At 32.0% G+C, this 17,565-nt stretch overlaps 2 protein-coding genes across 2 annotated transcripts in view; one reads left to right on the forward strand and one right to left on the reverse strand.

Moving 5' to 3' along the window:
* LOC108904994 overlaps positions 1-6,196 on the reverse strand; it is a 17,234-nt gene extending 11,038 nt beyond the window's left edge. Inside the window, exons 1-4 of the mRNA XM_023455600.1 lie at positions 5,957-6,196; positions 5,462-5,662; positions 2,469-2,764; positions 84-759 (exon numbers count right to left, since the gene is read on the reverse strand). Coding sequence (XP_023311368.1) covers positions 84-759; positions 2,469-2,764; positions 5,462-5,662; positions 5,957-6,097 — 1,314 coding nt within the window. The 5' untranslated portion in view covers positions 6,098-6,196. The remainder of the gene's footprint in view (positions 1-83; positions 760-2,468; positions 2,765-5,461; positions 5,663-5,956) is intronic.
* Positions 6,197-9,243: 3,047 nt separating this feature from the next.
* On the forward strand, positions 9,244-14,315 carry LOC108905014. The gene is made up of 2 exons (XM_018707766.1): positions 9,244-9,670; positions 13,655-14,315. The coding sequence occupies exons 1-2, from the start codon at positions 9,335-9,337 to the stop codon at positions 14,039-14,041; spliced, it is 723 nt and encodes a 240-aa protein (XP_018563282.1). The 5' UTR covers positions 9,244-9,334; the 3' UTR covers positions 14,042-14,315.
* The last annotated feature ends 3,250 nt before the right edge of the window (positions 14,316-17,565 follow it).

Raw genomic sequence — 17,565 nt, forward strand, 5'->3', positions numbered from 1 at the left:
TCGGGTGACCTAGGTGGCCACTCTATTGATCCACGTCTGCCTATCCACCGGTTTGGGAAAACATCATCTAGGAATCTTCTAACAATCGCAGCATAATGGGGCGGTGCCCCGTCCTGTTGAAACCATAACGCTTGGTTTGGCATGTCTGGCATATTTTCATCAGGATACAGTGTCGCCAGTGCTGGAATCAAGTCGTTTACTAAAAAGTCATGATAACGTTCTCCCGTCAAAGATCCTTCAAAGAAGTATGGTCCTATTACTCTGTTATTAATAATCCCTGCCCATACATTCACCTTTTCATTATACTGAGAATGACTTTCCGTAAACCAGTGTGGATTTGCTGGTGCCCAGTACCTAAAATTTTGCCTATTTACTTCTCCATTCAAACAAAACGTTGCCTCGTCTGAAAAGCATATCTGTTTTACTAGTCTAGGGTTATTATCAGTTCTTTCGGTCATGGTCTGGCAAAACTCGTTTCTGCGATCTGGATCATCTTCAAGTAGCTCTTGAAGTAATTGAATTTTATAAGGGTGCCACTTTTCCTTCTTTAAAAATTTTGTTACAGTCGATCTATGAACTGTATTATCTAAAGCGAGCTGAGTACTTGAGAGGTTAGGATTTTCGTTTAATGAAACCAGGATATCCAGTTTTTTGTCATTAGGAACGCCGGGCCTACCAGGTTTGCCAAGATCCTTAACAGTTCCAGTCTCTCTCCACTTAGCCTCAATTCTACTGATTGTAGACTGACTTACAGGTTCTCTGTTCGGATATTTATTGTTGAACATTATTCGAACTTCGTTGTGTGTTCTAGTTTTCTCACCACAGCCAAGCATAATTAATATTTCGATTCTCTGAGTCTCAGTTAAACGCATTGTAAATTTCAATTAACAATACAGTTCAAACTTTTAAGTAATTGACACAATGTGAAGACTAATGTCAAATATTCACAAACAGTGTAAATATTTCGTGAACAGTTGAAGATAGGTATAGGACATTATACACAAAACATGTCCAGAATTTTTCGGAAAATCCGAAAATGCAAAAATATATAGGTTCCATTTAAGAAAAAAAAAATTCTGCCACGCTTTTTTGAGGCACCCTGTATATCTACATTTTATGTCAAAATATGCGCAATCTAAAAACAAAATCGACGTATCCGAGGATTTTTCCTAAAAAAATTACACATTCTTTTATTGAAATTATCCGTTATTAAATCACAACCCTGTATATATAATATGATTTAGGTTTATTTATCTATGCATAAACCCTTGCCGCATTCATATGAGATATGAGTGCAAAGTGAAAAGCGAATGCGAGAAGTCGGGAACCTAATCTATGAATGATGCGAGACTTGACTTGAATTCGAATTCTCTGTATTCGAATGATTATTCGATTCTGAAAAGTATTCGAATGCAAGCTATACGATTCTGAATTTTCTCGATTCTGCCCATCACTACTTCAGATTGCTTAATCTGTACTTTAAAAATCGTATACAAAAATTGTCGCGATAAGAACTAGGTCAGATGAATTAGGAGATAAATGGGTATTAAAGAACGAAAAGCGGTTAAAAAACATTAACAGATTTAAAAGAGTGACTTTCTATAACCCTGTACCTCGAATACCGAGTCTCGTAGGAAAAAACTTTATAGAGGAAATTCTACTTATTTTTTGGTCATCAATCTAGTCCTGCAGATTCTGTATTTAAAGTGTATATTATTTATAGCTAAACTCCTCATCCTTGTCAAATTAAAAAAAAAAATGCCTACTTTATGTCTCTACTTTTAAATATTTACTTCAGGCGTAAGAGTGATTTGATTAGTGTATCAGGGTATAAATATTTAAGGGGTGATTTATCATGTCACTGTCATTGAAAAACTTAATAGAGGTAAATTGTTTATTATAAATTTTATATTTTAATTTATATGGCCTTTATTTTTACTTGGAATATTCCCGGAACATAGTTTATATACTCAGAATACACAATCATTTAGATATATAAAAAATACTGAAGATGGATATAGACCTCACCTCAATGTAAGGAGATAAAACAAGGAATATATCCAACATGGAAGCTGTAAGCTAAAGTAGAACTGCAGACTAACATTAGTAGGACTTAAAAGATGGCGTCAACAATAGTTTTATTGATCGTTTACGTATATCGACAATAATTTCCTATGGAACAAGAGCCGTCTTCTGCTTTTGAGATACAGGGAATTAAACATGATTTTTTAGTATCGAATTTTAACCATACTTTTCTAAAAAATAATGTAATACATTGAAATTTGCTAGAGGTAAGTTCTCTGTCACAAAATGTTTACCACTTTCTTACATAGATCTACAGTCCATTTTCCATTACCATAGAATTTTTTGTCTGCAGAAAAAATATGGAGGGATACATCGTTCAAGTATAATAGGTAAAGAGATCTTTCGTGGGTTCATTTTACATTTTATTAAACTCATTTTATGACAATTTATTTTTTATGAAAGATTTTACAACATCTGCACCGGCTTGGGTTATCTCATAATAAGGAAGAGTTTTGAGAAGCTTTATCCAAGCCGTAATTTTAGGATAAGTACCCTCATCGACTGGCACCAGGATATTGGCATTTGTTATTGTGTTGAGTATACTTAAATCAGCGATGGACAAGCTATCTCCTGCTATGTATTTATTATCCTGCAGGAAAGTCTCAACAAATCCGTATGCTTCTTTGTATGCTTCCACATGTTCCTCGGCAACTGTTTTCGCTCCTCTAAGTATAGACACCTAAAGAAAAAAAAAGAATTAAAATATTGGTTTTCCCAACAAACAAATAATAGTTATTTATTGTATAAGTATTTTAAGTAGCATTTTGTCCACGCAAGAGTATTTAATATACTGTTCAGTAGAATAGTACCTAAGGCATTATAACAATTGTTACTGTGAAAGAAAACCGCATTGAAATTGTTCCATGAATTATAAGTACACATATAAGTATCTAGATATCATCTTCTTAATATTTAGAACTGTTAAGTTGGATAAAAGACACTTCAAATTTCGAGCCCTAAGGATGGTGTAAAATAACACCGAAACGTCGGCAATGATTTAAAATATAGTGTTTTTTTATTTATTGATCTTTATCCCACTAAAACTTTGACTTGAATAACTAATCAAGATCGCTAAACAGTGGAAACGTACATGTTAATAAGTAAATAACTTAAATTTGATTTATTATAGGTTTATTATTTATTCATTATTCTACTAGTGAAATAAAATTACTTTATTCAACTAGTGGATAATGATTTTAGACGGTTTGTATGTGTGGATAAAAGTCCGATTGTGGCGATTGTGGATAAAATATATTCTACATAAGGTCATAAGGTTAGTGACTGCAATTTCATATAAATGATTTCATCAGCCTATTTTAACATTATTTTTGTAGATAGGTATTATTCGATTAATTGTTTTTGTAGATCCATACAATGGAACAGCGTTTTCTCTTAAGGAAAAGAGGCAGTTCCAAATTGGTAATTCTCTAAAAATATCTCTTGTTCAGGCACGTATAAAAGTTATTAAAAAAGATACATAAGAACATGTAATAGCAATAATAAAATTGTAGTTGAAGTTAATTCATTTTAACAACATTATATTTTTATTTAATAACTAAATGAAATGTTTCAATATTTTATGTGAAAACAATACCTTTTTGGCCACACAGATAATATTTGTTCGTTCCTGACAATATATACTTCACTTTTAATCAAGTTTGTTCCCCAAACTAACGTGTGAATAGGAGATAGAAGTACATTGAAGGAGTAACGCACTAGCAATATATAAAATTCATAATAAAGTTGAAAAAAATAAAGTTCGGTTATTTTCTGAACGTACCTCGTATATGAGCACTTGTTTATTTGAGATAATGACGGTACTCCTTATCATTTGTAACAGATATCGAAAAATCATAATTGCTTAATTAACCCAAGTAGATATCCTGGAAAAGTAAATACCGAAATTGCAGAATCATTGTCAGAAATAATTATTAGGTAGATAGTTTATTATCATGAAAATGAGATCAACAACCAGCAACCTGGCCGTTCTTTCCCAGTATGCATTGGAAGCGGTGGACAGTGGAGTTCAGTTCGATGTTATATATATATATATACCGACTTTGCAAAGGCATTTAACAGAATTAATCATAATATTCTTTTGCAAAAACTTTACAGCTTTGGTTTCAATTCTGATTTAGTCTTACTGTTACAGTCATATTTATCCGAAAGACAACAGTACTTGGCGAAGTCGGGAGTACCTCAAGGTTCAAATTTGGGCCCACTGTTATTTCTGTTATTTGTTAATGACCCTACAACTAGTCTGAACTGTCGGAAACTAATGTATGCTGATGATTTAAAATTTTGTTTCAAACATTACCTCCTTAAATGACTGTGTTGTGGCTCGTGTGAAGAGTTGTGGCAAAGAATACAAATCGCTGACAACGAAGTCAGACGCAATCCCAATATGTTGTTTCAAACTCGAAGATCTCTCAGAAAACGTGTAAAGTGTATCAGTGTCAACGGTGGATTCTTCGAACAATTACTTTAAGTCATAATTACGTATTTTATTTGTTTTACTGTTAATTGTTGTAATAACACGAAGAAACACTTGGTTTGTTTCGCTTTTAATTTCTCATATTATCAAAACATAATGTTCGTTAAATCGATTTTTCTCGGAAACAAATCGAGATACCGAAATGAAACAAAAGTACATAATTAATGGAAAAATGATAGCTCTTTCAGGTTTTGAATCAAGTTTGATGTTAGATACACAGGGTAAAAAAAGTTTCGGTAAAATTGGTCGTAAGTGGCGCCCTCTAGGAGCAACGCTGAAATTGCAACACGCATCTTATTCGTCGCCTAAAACAATATAGTTTCACAAATTTTCAAGTTCCTAACCTACATATTTTCAGAATAATCGCAAAAAAACTATTTAAAATTTCAACTTTTAACACCCTGTATTTCCGAAACTATTAACTTTCGGATATGGCATGTTTGTGCCAATTGTCACCATTTCACGTGTAGTATCTTCAGCTTTCGACTTTCCCATTGTTAATGAATCACCCTGTAGTTACTTAATTAATAACATCGAAATTAATCGTTTGACTAAAATTAAAGACTTGGCAGTGATCTTCGATCAGGAATTATCTTTTTCATGTTATATCGTGTCAAAGGTCGATGATGCAATGAAGGCTTACGGTTTTATACTTCGCAACTGTAAATCGTTTACACATAGCGTCGCTCATTATTTTGTATTTTTCGTACGTTAGAAATAAACTAGAAAACTGCTCTACTGTTTGGAATCCATTCTATTTATTTAATTTATCAAATATTTATGTTTTAAGATAGATACTGCTTATCCTGAAAGAGGTACACCATATAGGCAACTGATAGATAGTCTATATCTTGTATTTGTGTTCCTCATAAATATGCTTACCCCTGCACGGAGATGTCTGGCAAATAGGATACCAGAATCAAAATGTAATCTTTGATCGATAATGGCGCGTTTTTGTAAATCCTCCGGATATAGTGACTTGTCTTTAGCGTATTTTCCTACTAGGTATGCCATAATTGCATGGCTGTCATATAGTACAAAACCATTGTCATCTAGAGTGGGAATTGTGTGTAGGGGATTTAACTGAAAAAAAAAAAATAGAAAACAAACAATGAAATGTGAAAGTACAAAAACCAAAGCATAGGAGTAGTAACATTAAGCATTTAATAAAATCCAAAGGATAAAGTTTACTATGTTCAATATCACTATTAATACTATGTTTTTTTATTTATGGATACACTGGTATGGTATGAACATAAAATTTGTAATGATTTTAAAGAACAATTTCTTTATTATTTTACTATTTATTAATAATAGTTTTTGTGGTAAAAAGTTTACATAAAAAGAGAGAACTTCATATAAAAAGTATGTATTCACCTTTTTAAATTCTGGATTATGCTGTTCACCATTGAAGATGTTGAGTTGTATTATGACCAGATCTAATCCAATAGCTTTCGCACACATCAAAACAGCTCTTGATGAAGGACTCACTTGGCTATAGTACAATTTTGCAGTCATGGCTGGTCAAATTTTAATTGCTTTCTCTATTGAATAAAAATGTATGAAGGAGTGATAGATACATACTATGGAGGATATTAATTTTAACTGAGAGATTACATGTATCACACTGATAGTGATATGATTTGGTCTTGATAAATAGCAAAACAGCCCAGTCATTTTAGTATTTGAATTCTCGATTTAAGAGGCAAGTTTACACATGTGTGTATGTAAGCGAGCTGCCGGATTTGTTGTTTAGAAGGTTTTTGGGTTTTTCTCGCTCTATGTAGGTATATGTATATGATTGATTGCACTGATCAATGTGTGTTTATATGTATGTTCTAGTATGCACAATAACACCGAAAGAGAATACATATGCGTCATCTTAATATAAAGAGATAAAACAAAATATTTCCAACGCGGACGCTGCGTTACGTAAAGTAGGACTGTGTCTGGGAGATAAAAGATGGCGCTGTCGGTTTTCATTGATTACTTTTCTATACTATATGAAACAACTTATATCGTACTTACCATACCCTGCTCAGTTTAACCATAACAGCACATAGTCTTCATAACGATGTATCGGACTTCTATTACCTGCAATTATTTAATGAAATTTCTAATTTTCACGCTGCTGTCCTACAAAGATGTCCGTTCGGCTATCCCCCAAAAAAATAAGCTGTGATTATTATGATTATGTAGTTTAAAGAATATTATTTTTGTCAGTCCCTTCCCATTTATATTAAAAGCAGCCGCAAGAAAAAACAGCGTTGTCCTTTGGAATAGATTTGTGACAATTAATTGGTATGCCCTTTGGACTTTGTAACACTCGGGCAACATTTGAAAGGAATTTATTGGATTTTTACACTGACTAAAAGTGTTGCTTTTTGCAATGTTTATAAATTTTTTAATTATATATGATGTATTTAGTATTTCGAATACCTACTTTCCAATATTTAGAAGCTTTTATTTAATTATACTGATACGAAAAGTCACCGACCCTGTTAGATTCTTGATTGTTCGTAAATTTAGCATTTTATGTAATATCTGTGAAAGACAGAACACGAAAAAACATGTGAAGTTGGCGGTCTCTATAGAAAGGATAGTCTATTTTATGAGAGACAATAACGTCAGGTGAGGAATAATAGTTATTGATAACATTTCATTTCATTTATCTTTGGACTATTTGTAACGCTTCGGTCATGTTTGAAAGTTTTATGGAAACTATTCTAATTGGTATGATTTTGTCTTCTCTATCTTGATGATATCGCATTACTAATCCAGAACTCTTGACCATTTGGAGAATGTTCAGGAAATCTTTCAACTTTTAAAAGATGTATAGATGTGTTTTATTTATAAAGTAGTTTCAATGTGCTTAGTTTATCGTAATTTTCGATTGCTACACACAAAACATTCATACTATTCATTTAAGTGAAACAGATAAGCACGAAAAAGTTTAATTAATTTCTCTTATTTTACACGATCGAAACAAACTACTAGGATTGCCGTTTTAGAAAAGATATGTCATATTATATAAAAAACCTAACCTCAAAGAAGATATGCCATAAAATATCAATGAGAAACATCTAGTAGATGGTCAAAAACTTATAGACTTACGTATTTAGTACTTCAAAAACATATCTGTACCGAATTTCAAAGCATTACATTCTTTTTTGAAAAAGATATGGCTAAAACTTGATTTTCCAAAATCATATTTGACGCCCTATATTTCAAAAATAAAAAAGACAGGCCCATGGACCATAGGAAAAAATCGTCTTATTTTTCTATGTTCTACCAGCTCCTTATGGAGCCTTTTTCCAAAACACCTTGTACTAGCAGTATGCGGGCGTGTTATAGCACCTTAAAGTTGAAATAAAATTATACAAATTTTCCTGAAACTTCTGAAGATATATTTTTTTAATTTGGCACATGGTCAGTGGTAATAAATGTATTGAAGTGAATATCAATAAAACGTATTGGCAACTTCAAAAAAATTTATTATACACTTAAAATTAAAAAAAAACTATTAATAGCGTAAATATTCTCAAAATACCTGCCCCTGACTGAAGGTAAGCACGAAGCTGTCGTTGAAATTTACACTTCACTATTACAAATTTCAATTTTATTGCGAAGTTCGTTTACAGCATGGTGTATATGAACCTCGAGGTTTCCCAAATTATCTATTGGAGTAAAATAAACTAGGCCTTTAAGGTAAAAATCGCAAGGATTAAGATCAGAAGAACGTGGCGGCCAAGCCATTGGTGAATTTTTTGCTACTACCTATCCATCTTCTGGGATCTTCTGTCCTGGCGTACAGTCATAGAGTATCACGACATGAACCACATATTTTGCCTTATTTCCGACTGAACATCATCAAGAAGGTCGTTTAAGTCGTTTTTAAAAAATCTGAGATAATCTCCTTGTATCCATACATTCTGGTGGAGTTAGCATGTCTCTTGAGGGTTTCATCACTCCATATTATGCCAAAAACAAAAATTCTAGTAAAAGTTGCTTCATTCGTAAACAATACAAAACACAGAAATTGCGATTTCTGCCTAACAGTTACAACATTGTTTTGCAAGAAGCTGGTCTTTTAGGAAAATCTTGATGCACCATCTCTTGTTGAAATGATATGACACAGCGTCAACTGTTGCTCCCTTAACACTCACCATACTACAGACTGTTATACATTACATTGTAGACTGTGAGAAATTTTTCTTGTGGAAACTGTAGGGATTTTCCTATCCAATTTTTCATTGACATTTGTTCGAACATATCGGGTTCGACCAGCATCATTATGCCCGGATATAAGTGAGTTATTTGCCTGTGGCACACGACTATTTGAAAAATTTTCCATATATCGTCCCATGTTCCTCCAAAGTGAGCAACATGTCTGTCTGTTCACTAAAATTTGCCATTTTTGCATAAATTAAATAAAAACTTTTTATAAATAAGCAAGACATTTTAAACAAGGTAATACAGAAATAAATAAAACAAATTTACATTCGACAACTCTTTGAATAAATTCATTGCATGAAACGACTCGAACGTGTCTGACAGCCTTACGTAGACTTGGCATTCCACAAAAGCCCGATTTACATCCAACAATACTTTGGAACATGACGAACAAAATGCTCTCGGTCTGTGTCTAGTTGTGAGTTGGCGCAGGCATACCGCTGCCAACTAAGGTCAACTAGTATCCGTAGGAGTGTCAGCAAGTGTATGTCTGTGCTGTTTGTTTGAGGTTCTCTCGAAACAATGACCGACTTCAAAAACTACCACAGAAGATTCATCGCTGAATTTATCGAATTGTATAAATCGTATCCAACCCTTTGGAACCTGAAGTCCCCCGAATACAACGACAGGGACAGTAAACGAGATGCTTACGTTACACTTATAAAGAAGCTGCAAGAAATAGAACCGAAATGTACCAAGCAGGATGTTATAAAGAAGATTAACTCTTTGCGTAGTGCATTCAGAAGGGAGTACAGGAAAGTGACAAGAATGAGAGCCGTTGGGAAACTTTACAATCCGACACTGTGGTACTATGATTTAATTTCTTTCACGATAAATGGTAGTCGAAGAAAGTTTAGGGTAAGTTCTAATAAACTATACGTTTGTTTTAATGTTTTGTAAAATTTTGACTTACCTGATTTTGTTTCAAACCTGAAAAGCTATTTGGTAATTTTATGTACTTAACATTGTTTTCTAGTTATTCGGATAAGTTTGTTACTTTTTTTTGTGTGTTTTTTTATGCAGTTTAAGCTATATTTGCAAATGATTTATCTTGCCTACTTTTTTCATAACATACAGCTCTTGATAATTTGAAAAATTTTCATTCCTATTTTGGAAATTGGTAATGAAAGACTCAATGGTATTTTAATTTCTTTCAGTGATGATCAAATTTTATTTCACATGGAAAAAAATTGCAGCAAATTTTTTAACTGACTAACCTACCGGATATCATATGCATTTTTATATTTGTGGCATTTGCCTAACCACAAATGTCTCCCAGTGAGGAAATAGATAATTTATGTACGATTATACTATAAACTCTATTTTCATTGTCAACACTAATCAAAATGGCTGATAAATCAGTTGTTTTTTTATGTTGTTCATGTATCTTGCACAGCATATTTAAATAACAATTATGTTATGTTATTGAAATACATTTATCATCGTTTAACAAAATGTTTACGCTTTTCGTTTTCTTTTACCGAATTACTTTCTTTTGCTTGCCACGCATGCTCGCAAAATTTCAAATTTTCAAAACTTCCATTTCTAATGTAAACGTTATTCTTCGGTTCCAATATTTAAAAATAGGTATATTCAGATACACAGGGAGCCCAAGGAAGAATGTAACATACTTGAAGAGCAGCTGCTTCGTTAAAAAGTTATTAAACAGTGTGATACAATTTAAATGGAAATATTCTTGTAAAACAGATATTTACTATCTGATGTACTGGGTGTCTCAAACTCAATAGTATGGGCCTACTGTGAGGATACAAAAAATTTAAATATAATTTTTGACACGTGGTGTAAAATGGGATGAGGTAAGCTCCATTTTCAATCGAAATTATTATCTTTGGGATTTCACAGAAACTACTTATGACGTCATCAATTATATTTTTTCCAGAAACATACCCAAATTTTTTTCCTGTTAAAAAGCTCTCTTTTTTAATAAACTTTTATAAGAGAAATTTTTCTGCGTTACTTCCCGTTTAAAAGTTATAAGCAATATCGTCATAAAAAGTCTCAAAAGAAATACCACCTAAAAATCACATTAGCAGTGGAAGGATTGGAAAATAATTGAATAATAATAATTAATTAATAATTAATTAATTATTAGTAATTAGTATAATAGTAATAATAGTATAATAGTAATAATTAGTAATTAATTATTATAATTAATAAATTATTAATTAATATTAATTAATTAATAATTGAATAATTGAATTGAATTGAAGTTGTTTAAAGTGCATAAATGTCACAAAATACTTGTCATTACTCGATACGAAAGTCAAACGTATAACTTTTGTGCTTACAAAAAGTTTTCTCATTCAGAAAAAGTGGATATGTTGCTAATTTACGGCGAGTCACAAAAAAAATTCACGAAAAGCTGTAGAGTTATATCGAGAAAGGTGTCCAGAGCGCCTCATTCGTGATCATAGAACCTTTACAAGATTGGAGGCGACCTTGCGACGAAATGAAGATGAATTGACCAAAAATGTTAATACAGCTAGACTATTACAGTATTTCTAACAAAATCCACGAAATTCTATACGGTAGGCTGTCGGGAATTGAATTTGGATAAATCATGATGAATCAAAATTCACAATTTGGAGTATTTGCATGTTAATTTTATAGCCCAAATTGTAATAAATGTAGAAACTGTTGATCAGAACCTTTTTCGGCACGTTCTTTGGACGGACGAAAGTCGGTTTGTCAGTAATGGTTTGCCAAACAGGTGCAAGGAACACTATTGGTCCATTGAAAATCCCCACATTGTAAATCCAGTCCAAAACCAAGNTTGTAATAAATGTAGAAACTGTTGATCAGAACCTTTTTCGGCACGTTCTTTGGACGGACGAAAGTCGGTTTGTCAGTAATGGTTTGCCAAACAGGTGCAAGGAACACTATTGGTCCATTGAAAATCCCCACATTGTAAATCCAGTCCAAAACCAAGGCCATTTTGGAGTAAATGTATGTTGCTTCATCATCAGAAAAATACAATGCATTTAATAACTAAATAAAATAATACAAAAAAGAAGATGTATACTAACATACTTAACCTAAATCACCATGAATATAATGCATGGTCACTCAATGATTATTATTAGTTGACACGTTTGCAAATAGGTCCAAAGACTATTGATGGTTATTATAGTAACTGCACATTTTGTATATACAGGGTGATTCACAACTTATCCAAAAAAATTTGAGAATAGATGCGGCATGAGAAATGGAGTCAATATTGTAAAATAAATTTTTGTAATATCCTTATAGTTTCTGAGAAAAAAAATATTGAAGTTATAGCACATTAAACCACTACATAGCTGGACAACTGTAGTCTCTAGCGTCATTCGCAATACGCGTGGAGAGCCATGTGACTACTAATACTGAAATCCGTCGTTGCGGTAGTTTTTACCTGTTATCTGTGGTATTTACATCAGTTTTTTAGTAGTTAGTGTCAAAAATGGCTTGCGTGTATAGCAACTCAGAGTTGATGGATATCGTTTTAATTTATGGTGAAGCAAGACAACATTTGTATTATGGTGAAGTATTTGTGTTATGGTGAAGCAAGACATCATTTGTGTTAGTTCGTAGAAAGTGAGTAAGACGGACCCAAATGTGTTTACACGTGAGTGGATAAAATTTTGAACAATTGCTGTTGCAGCATCGGGTATGTCAAATGATTTTATTATTTAAAAACACAAATTAATTTTATTAATAATTAATAAAGGCAAAAGCATTTGAATTTGCCGATATAAAATAGGTGCGATAAAATTCTATTTACATATTTCTTTCCTTGCGAAAGTTTTTGTCCGTTTTTATCACGCCGCCATACCGGTCGCATTGTGCCAGGTCAGGTTTTACAGTGGACCAGTTTCCAGTGCCGTGCAGAAGTGTATTTTTAAATCAATTTCGAACTGACCTTTTTGATTTTTTCTTTACAAAATTGTATTTGTAAGGGTCCTCTGTACATCCAGAATTTTTTTTTTGGATAAGTTCTGAATCACCCTGTAGGAGAGTATTTGAGAATATTCGTACGAGGAGGTGATAAATAAAAACACTGATCATGCCCGGATGTTGCACGAGGAATATGAAAATATAAATAACTAATCAAATCACAGCTGTCTATAACACCGTGACACAGCTTATGAGGAAAAGAAACTGAGAATTTATCTCTTAGATCCTTTAATGATGTTAGAAAAAAATCTTTTAAGGACATCATCATGAGGAAAACCAACACATGGATAAACATTATCTAATTTTAATGACAAAAATTTTAAGAATTTGCGTTGTACAAGTTCTGTATTGTTAATATGTAGGTACATTGTAATGGGGCTTCCAAATTAGGCACGCATTCTCCAATTTGGAGCGAACAAACGCAATATATAACAATTTAGGACGATATACGTTATAACTTTTAAACGGGAAGTAACAGATAAATTTCTCTAACCAAAGTTGATCAGAAAAAAGAGAGCGTTTTGACAGGAAAAAAATTGGGTATATTTCTGGAAAAAATACAATTGATGACGTCAAATCCCAGAGATAATACTTTCTATTGAAAATATACGAGGTCTGTCCAGGAAATATCCGAACTTTATTTTTTAAACTTTATTATTAATTTTGTACATTATTGGTCTTTGTCTCCCTCAAAGTACTCCCCTTCCCTATTCACACACATTTCCCAGCGATTTTTCCATTTCACGAAGCAGTTCTGGTTAGCTTCATTTGAAATGGCCTTTAAAGTCCATCACGAATTAGATCTATACCTATCTACCGTTCACTATTTTTGTCAATTATGTCGTGCTATCCAAAATTTAGTATTTATTAAGCTATTACTTGTTGCAGCGCGTCAAAGAAACGAATAAAGCAAACCCAGACAGGGAAACACCAGCAGATCCTCTCAGTTTAACCATCAAGCAGGAAGACGATTCGATTACTGAAGACTATCCATCGTTCGAAACAGACGAACGTAGCATAGTTAGTCAAGATGGCCCCAGTACAAATTCTTTTAAACACGGTCAAGATGAGTTCGATGCTATCGGTTACAATGTTGCTTCTAAACTCCGAAAAATGGACAGAAATCAAAGGATCATAGCCGAACGGATAATAGCCGAAACGTTATTTCAAGGCCAAATGGGTATACTGAGTGTTAATACATCTTCCTCTGATTTTGTTCCAACCCTTGTCTGCGATCCTCACGATGTGAAGTCTAATTCCAGTTTGCCTCCATAGAAAAATTGTAGAAGAAAAATTTAAATGCTGTGATAGTTCAGTGGCTTTTGAGTTCAATAATTAGTTATTTTTTATAATTAAAATAGTTTTACTATACACTTTTATTCCTCGTATATGGTTTGTTTATTGCAGTAAAGTGTTGTAAAAATAAAAAAACTATTTTTATATTAGGTAACAACCTTTAACAGTTAGTTAGTTAGTTAGTTAGCTTTTTTTCTACTAAATTGACAGGTGATAAATAAATTTTGACATAAATATTAGTACAAAAGGTAGAAACATGTATAAAATGTATATTATTATAATCAATATACCTAAAATCATGGTAAATGCTTTTTATTTATTTCAAATAAATAGTTTAAACAAAGTTCTCATTTCCTTTGCCGTATAAAAATAGCATTAAAGGGAAAAAATACAAATAGAAACAATGCCAAAAGGAGAGTAAAAGCAATGGCTTCTAAAAAAATCCTCTACAGGAAAATTTCTAAATGTAAAAACAAATGAATAATAAATATTAGCTTGAATTACAATCTACAGTGGCAGCTTTAAAAAATTTATTTTATACTAAACAAAACACTGAACTCTATTTTTTTTTGTTGTGTACGAGGTTCTATGGGTCTGTCTCAAATGGTAAGGAAAATGTGGCTGCTAAAACATGCTGTAGGTGTAATCTCTTTAGATATATTGATCAGATTCTTTAGCCTTAGCTGTGAATCTTTGACCTGCCCTTGTTGTTCTCATGCTAGGTTCTGTTGAGGCGTACCGCTCTCAGACTCATTAAGTCCGTTCTGATGTTTATGTTCTGATTAACGTTAATATGCATTACTTTATATAAGAATATTAAGAAACATAGGCCTCGTCTGTCAGACAGATTAATAAATGAAAATCTATCCAGTCGATCTTCAGTAATGGTGGGTACACGTTGTCAACGATCTTCGATACTTTCAATGCTGTTGAAATATTTACTGTAACCTGGACTCCAAATAACCCATAACAGCTCAGGCACTAGAGCAATAAAAGTAAGCTGTTTGTGTTTGAAGTCATCTATTTTGTTGTACAGAAAAATCCAAAATATTCTGTAGAATATGAATCCGAGGTGGCCTATTTCAAAAAACCATTGCTAAATTCAGGAGAACAACAAATAAACAAAAAGAACGAAAAATTACCCGTTTTTCGAAATATCTTTCCCTGTACCTGTACCATTAACAGTAAGCCCTAAATAAAAAGTCATTTTCAATTTTTTGATTATTTATTTATTTTGCATTAACAATGGGCGTAAAATAGTAGAAAATCATATGTATATTTGGAGCAATTTTTAAAATAAGTAAATATTTATAAATATTGATGAAACTTTGTGAACAAATAGTAAAACGTTCTACCCTAAAAATTTTGCAACGATCGATCGCGTGTTTTTCGATTGACAGGATTGTTAATTAAGAAAATTTCAAAAAGTTTATCGCGTACCATGGCTATCTGCCTATTCATCGTCATTATCATCATCATCAACATCAATTTTATCATGGCTTGTGGAAGGTATTTGAAAATCTTCCTTTCGACTTCATCAAGCTCATCGATGTTCTCATCCAATGATATAAGGAAAAATTAAAAAAAATTCTAAATTGTTATAAAAGTGTAAAAATGGGTATTTTTAGTATTGATCATTGTTGATTATGACAATATATCGTCCCTCTTATCACGTAGGAGAGTATAATCCAAGAAATGGATATACACATACGCCTCTACGTGATAATAGGTACGATATATCTCTAAAAAATTGTGAGCCGTTTCTAAACCTTAATTTAAACCCACGGTACGCGATAAACTTTTTCTTAATTAACAAACCTGTCAATTGAAAACCGATCGATCGATGCAAAATTTTTAGGGTAGAATTGACATATGTTTAGTGATTTGTTCACAAAGTTTCATCAATTAATTATTTATAAATATTTACTTATTTTAAAAATTGCTCCAAATATACATTTTCTACTATTTTTTGCCCATTGTTAATGCAAAATTCAACTTTTTTGATTTGCAGTTGTAACTTTATAGAGAATCATAAAATAAACAAAAAATAAAGAATGACTTCTTTTTATTTAGGGCTTAAAAATATGTCGAAAAACGCGTCATTTTTCGTTCTTTTTGTATGTTTGTTGTTCCCCTGAATTTAGCAATGGTTTTTTGGAATAGGCAAACTCGGATTCTTAATCTACGTAATATTTGGGATTTTTCTGTACAAACAGATTACTTCAAATACAAGCGCCTCGACTATATTGAACCCTACTTTTTACAAAATTCGATATCATGAAAACCCCTGGAAAAATCTAATTAAAGGACGTAAGTTTTTAAAAACAGGCAAACCAATATTCTCAATATGACTGCTGGAAGTTACTTTTGTTCAGTTACAAACTTGAACCAGCGAAAAATAATTTGTTAGTTTTACTTAATTTTTCAATAATAATTGTAATACACATTTTGCTTATTTTCTACGTAGAGTTATAATATTATAAGACACCTAATTTTTTAAACTGATGCGGAAATTAAACCCCAATTATTTAAAATTAAAAAAGCCTCCCGAAAAATATAACGAGGAAAACTTTTCCGATGCTGATAGAGAATAAATGCTTTCCCATTAGGATCTATTTTTTTTAGTTTTGTTTATAAAATCGCAGTAAAAAGTTGTGGTACTATCAATAAAGAGCAGAAATATAAAAAAAATAATTCTAACTGTTCAGTGTTCACACTCTCAAAGTAATATTAAAAATCTGATTTAAAAAAATGCTTTACCAGGTTAGTGTTATTATGGACATCAGGTGCATACTTTCAATATGTTATTTGAAAAAATAAAAAAATATACAGATCTAATTTTTTCTATGAGACAAGCACAAAATCCTGGAAATTTTAATTTTATTTAGTATAAATGTTGTGGTCTTATTACCAAGACAAACAGAAATACGAATATATTTACCTTAACAGTTTTCATTGTTGAAATTATATTAAAAATCAAATCAAACAGTATAAGAAAATTTGGCAAAAAAATCAATGCATAATTCCATTTGTTATTCTTGCACACTTCAATCAAATGCATGACTTTTTTCACTGATTCGTGAATTTTCAGTTAGCTGCCTATAAGAAACAGTAGACAAAATATACAGGGTGAACAAATGAATTCGAATTTTCTCGGTATGACCTGTAATTTTGAAATTCTGTTCATGTCAAAAATAAATTAATTCCCACAGAGTTTAAAAGCTAGGTAGGTATATCAAAATTTTAGATTTAGCCAGATATTCAAAATTCACCATGTGGTATACATCAAATTTTGAGTCAGTGCTGTCTGTACTATCCTAGGTTGTCCCACTTACCATACGTAATCGTTGTAAAACACTCTATATATTTAAGGCAAGTTTCTTTAACACCCTGTGTTGTACACCAGATTGTTACTACTAAATTCGTTAAATGTTTTCTCGTTTAGATCATAAATTATCGTTTACATAAATTTGCAGAATATCTCATAGGAAAAACTACATGGG

The sequence above is a fragment of the Anoplophora glabripennis genome, unplaced genomic scaffold (genome assembly GCF_000390285.2).
Source record: "Anoplophora glabripennis isolate ALB-LARVAE unplaced genomic scaffold, Agla_2.0 scaffold73, whole genome shotgun sequence".
NCBI lineage: Eukaryota > Metazoa > Arthropoda > Insecta > Coleoptera > Cerambycidae > Anoplophora > Anoplophora glabripennis.

What these genes read in the sequence shown, in the direction of transcription:
- LOC108905014 (XM_018707766.1), top strand. Translation starts at nt 9,335, where the DNA reads ATGACCGACTTCAAAAACTACCACAGAAGATTCATCGCTGAATTTATC. An exon ending in GTAGTCGAAGAAAGTTTAGG is followed by an intron (nt 9,671 to 13,654) that starts GTAAGTTCTAAT and finishes TACTTGTTGCAG; the next exon opens with CGCGTCAAAGAAACGAATAA.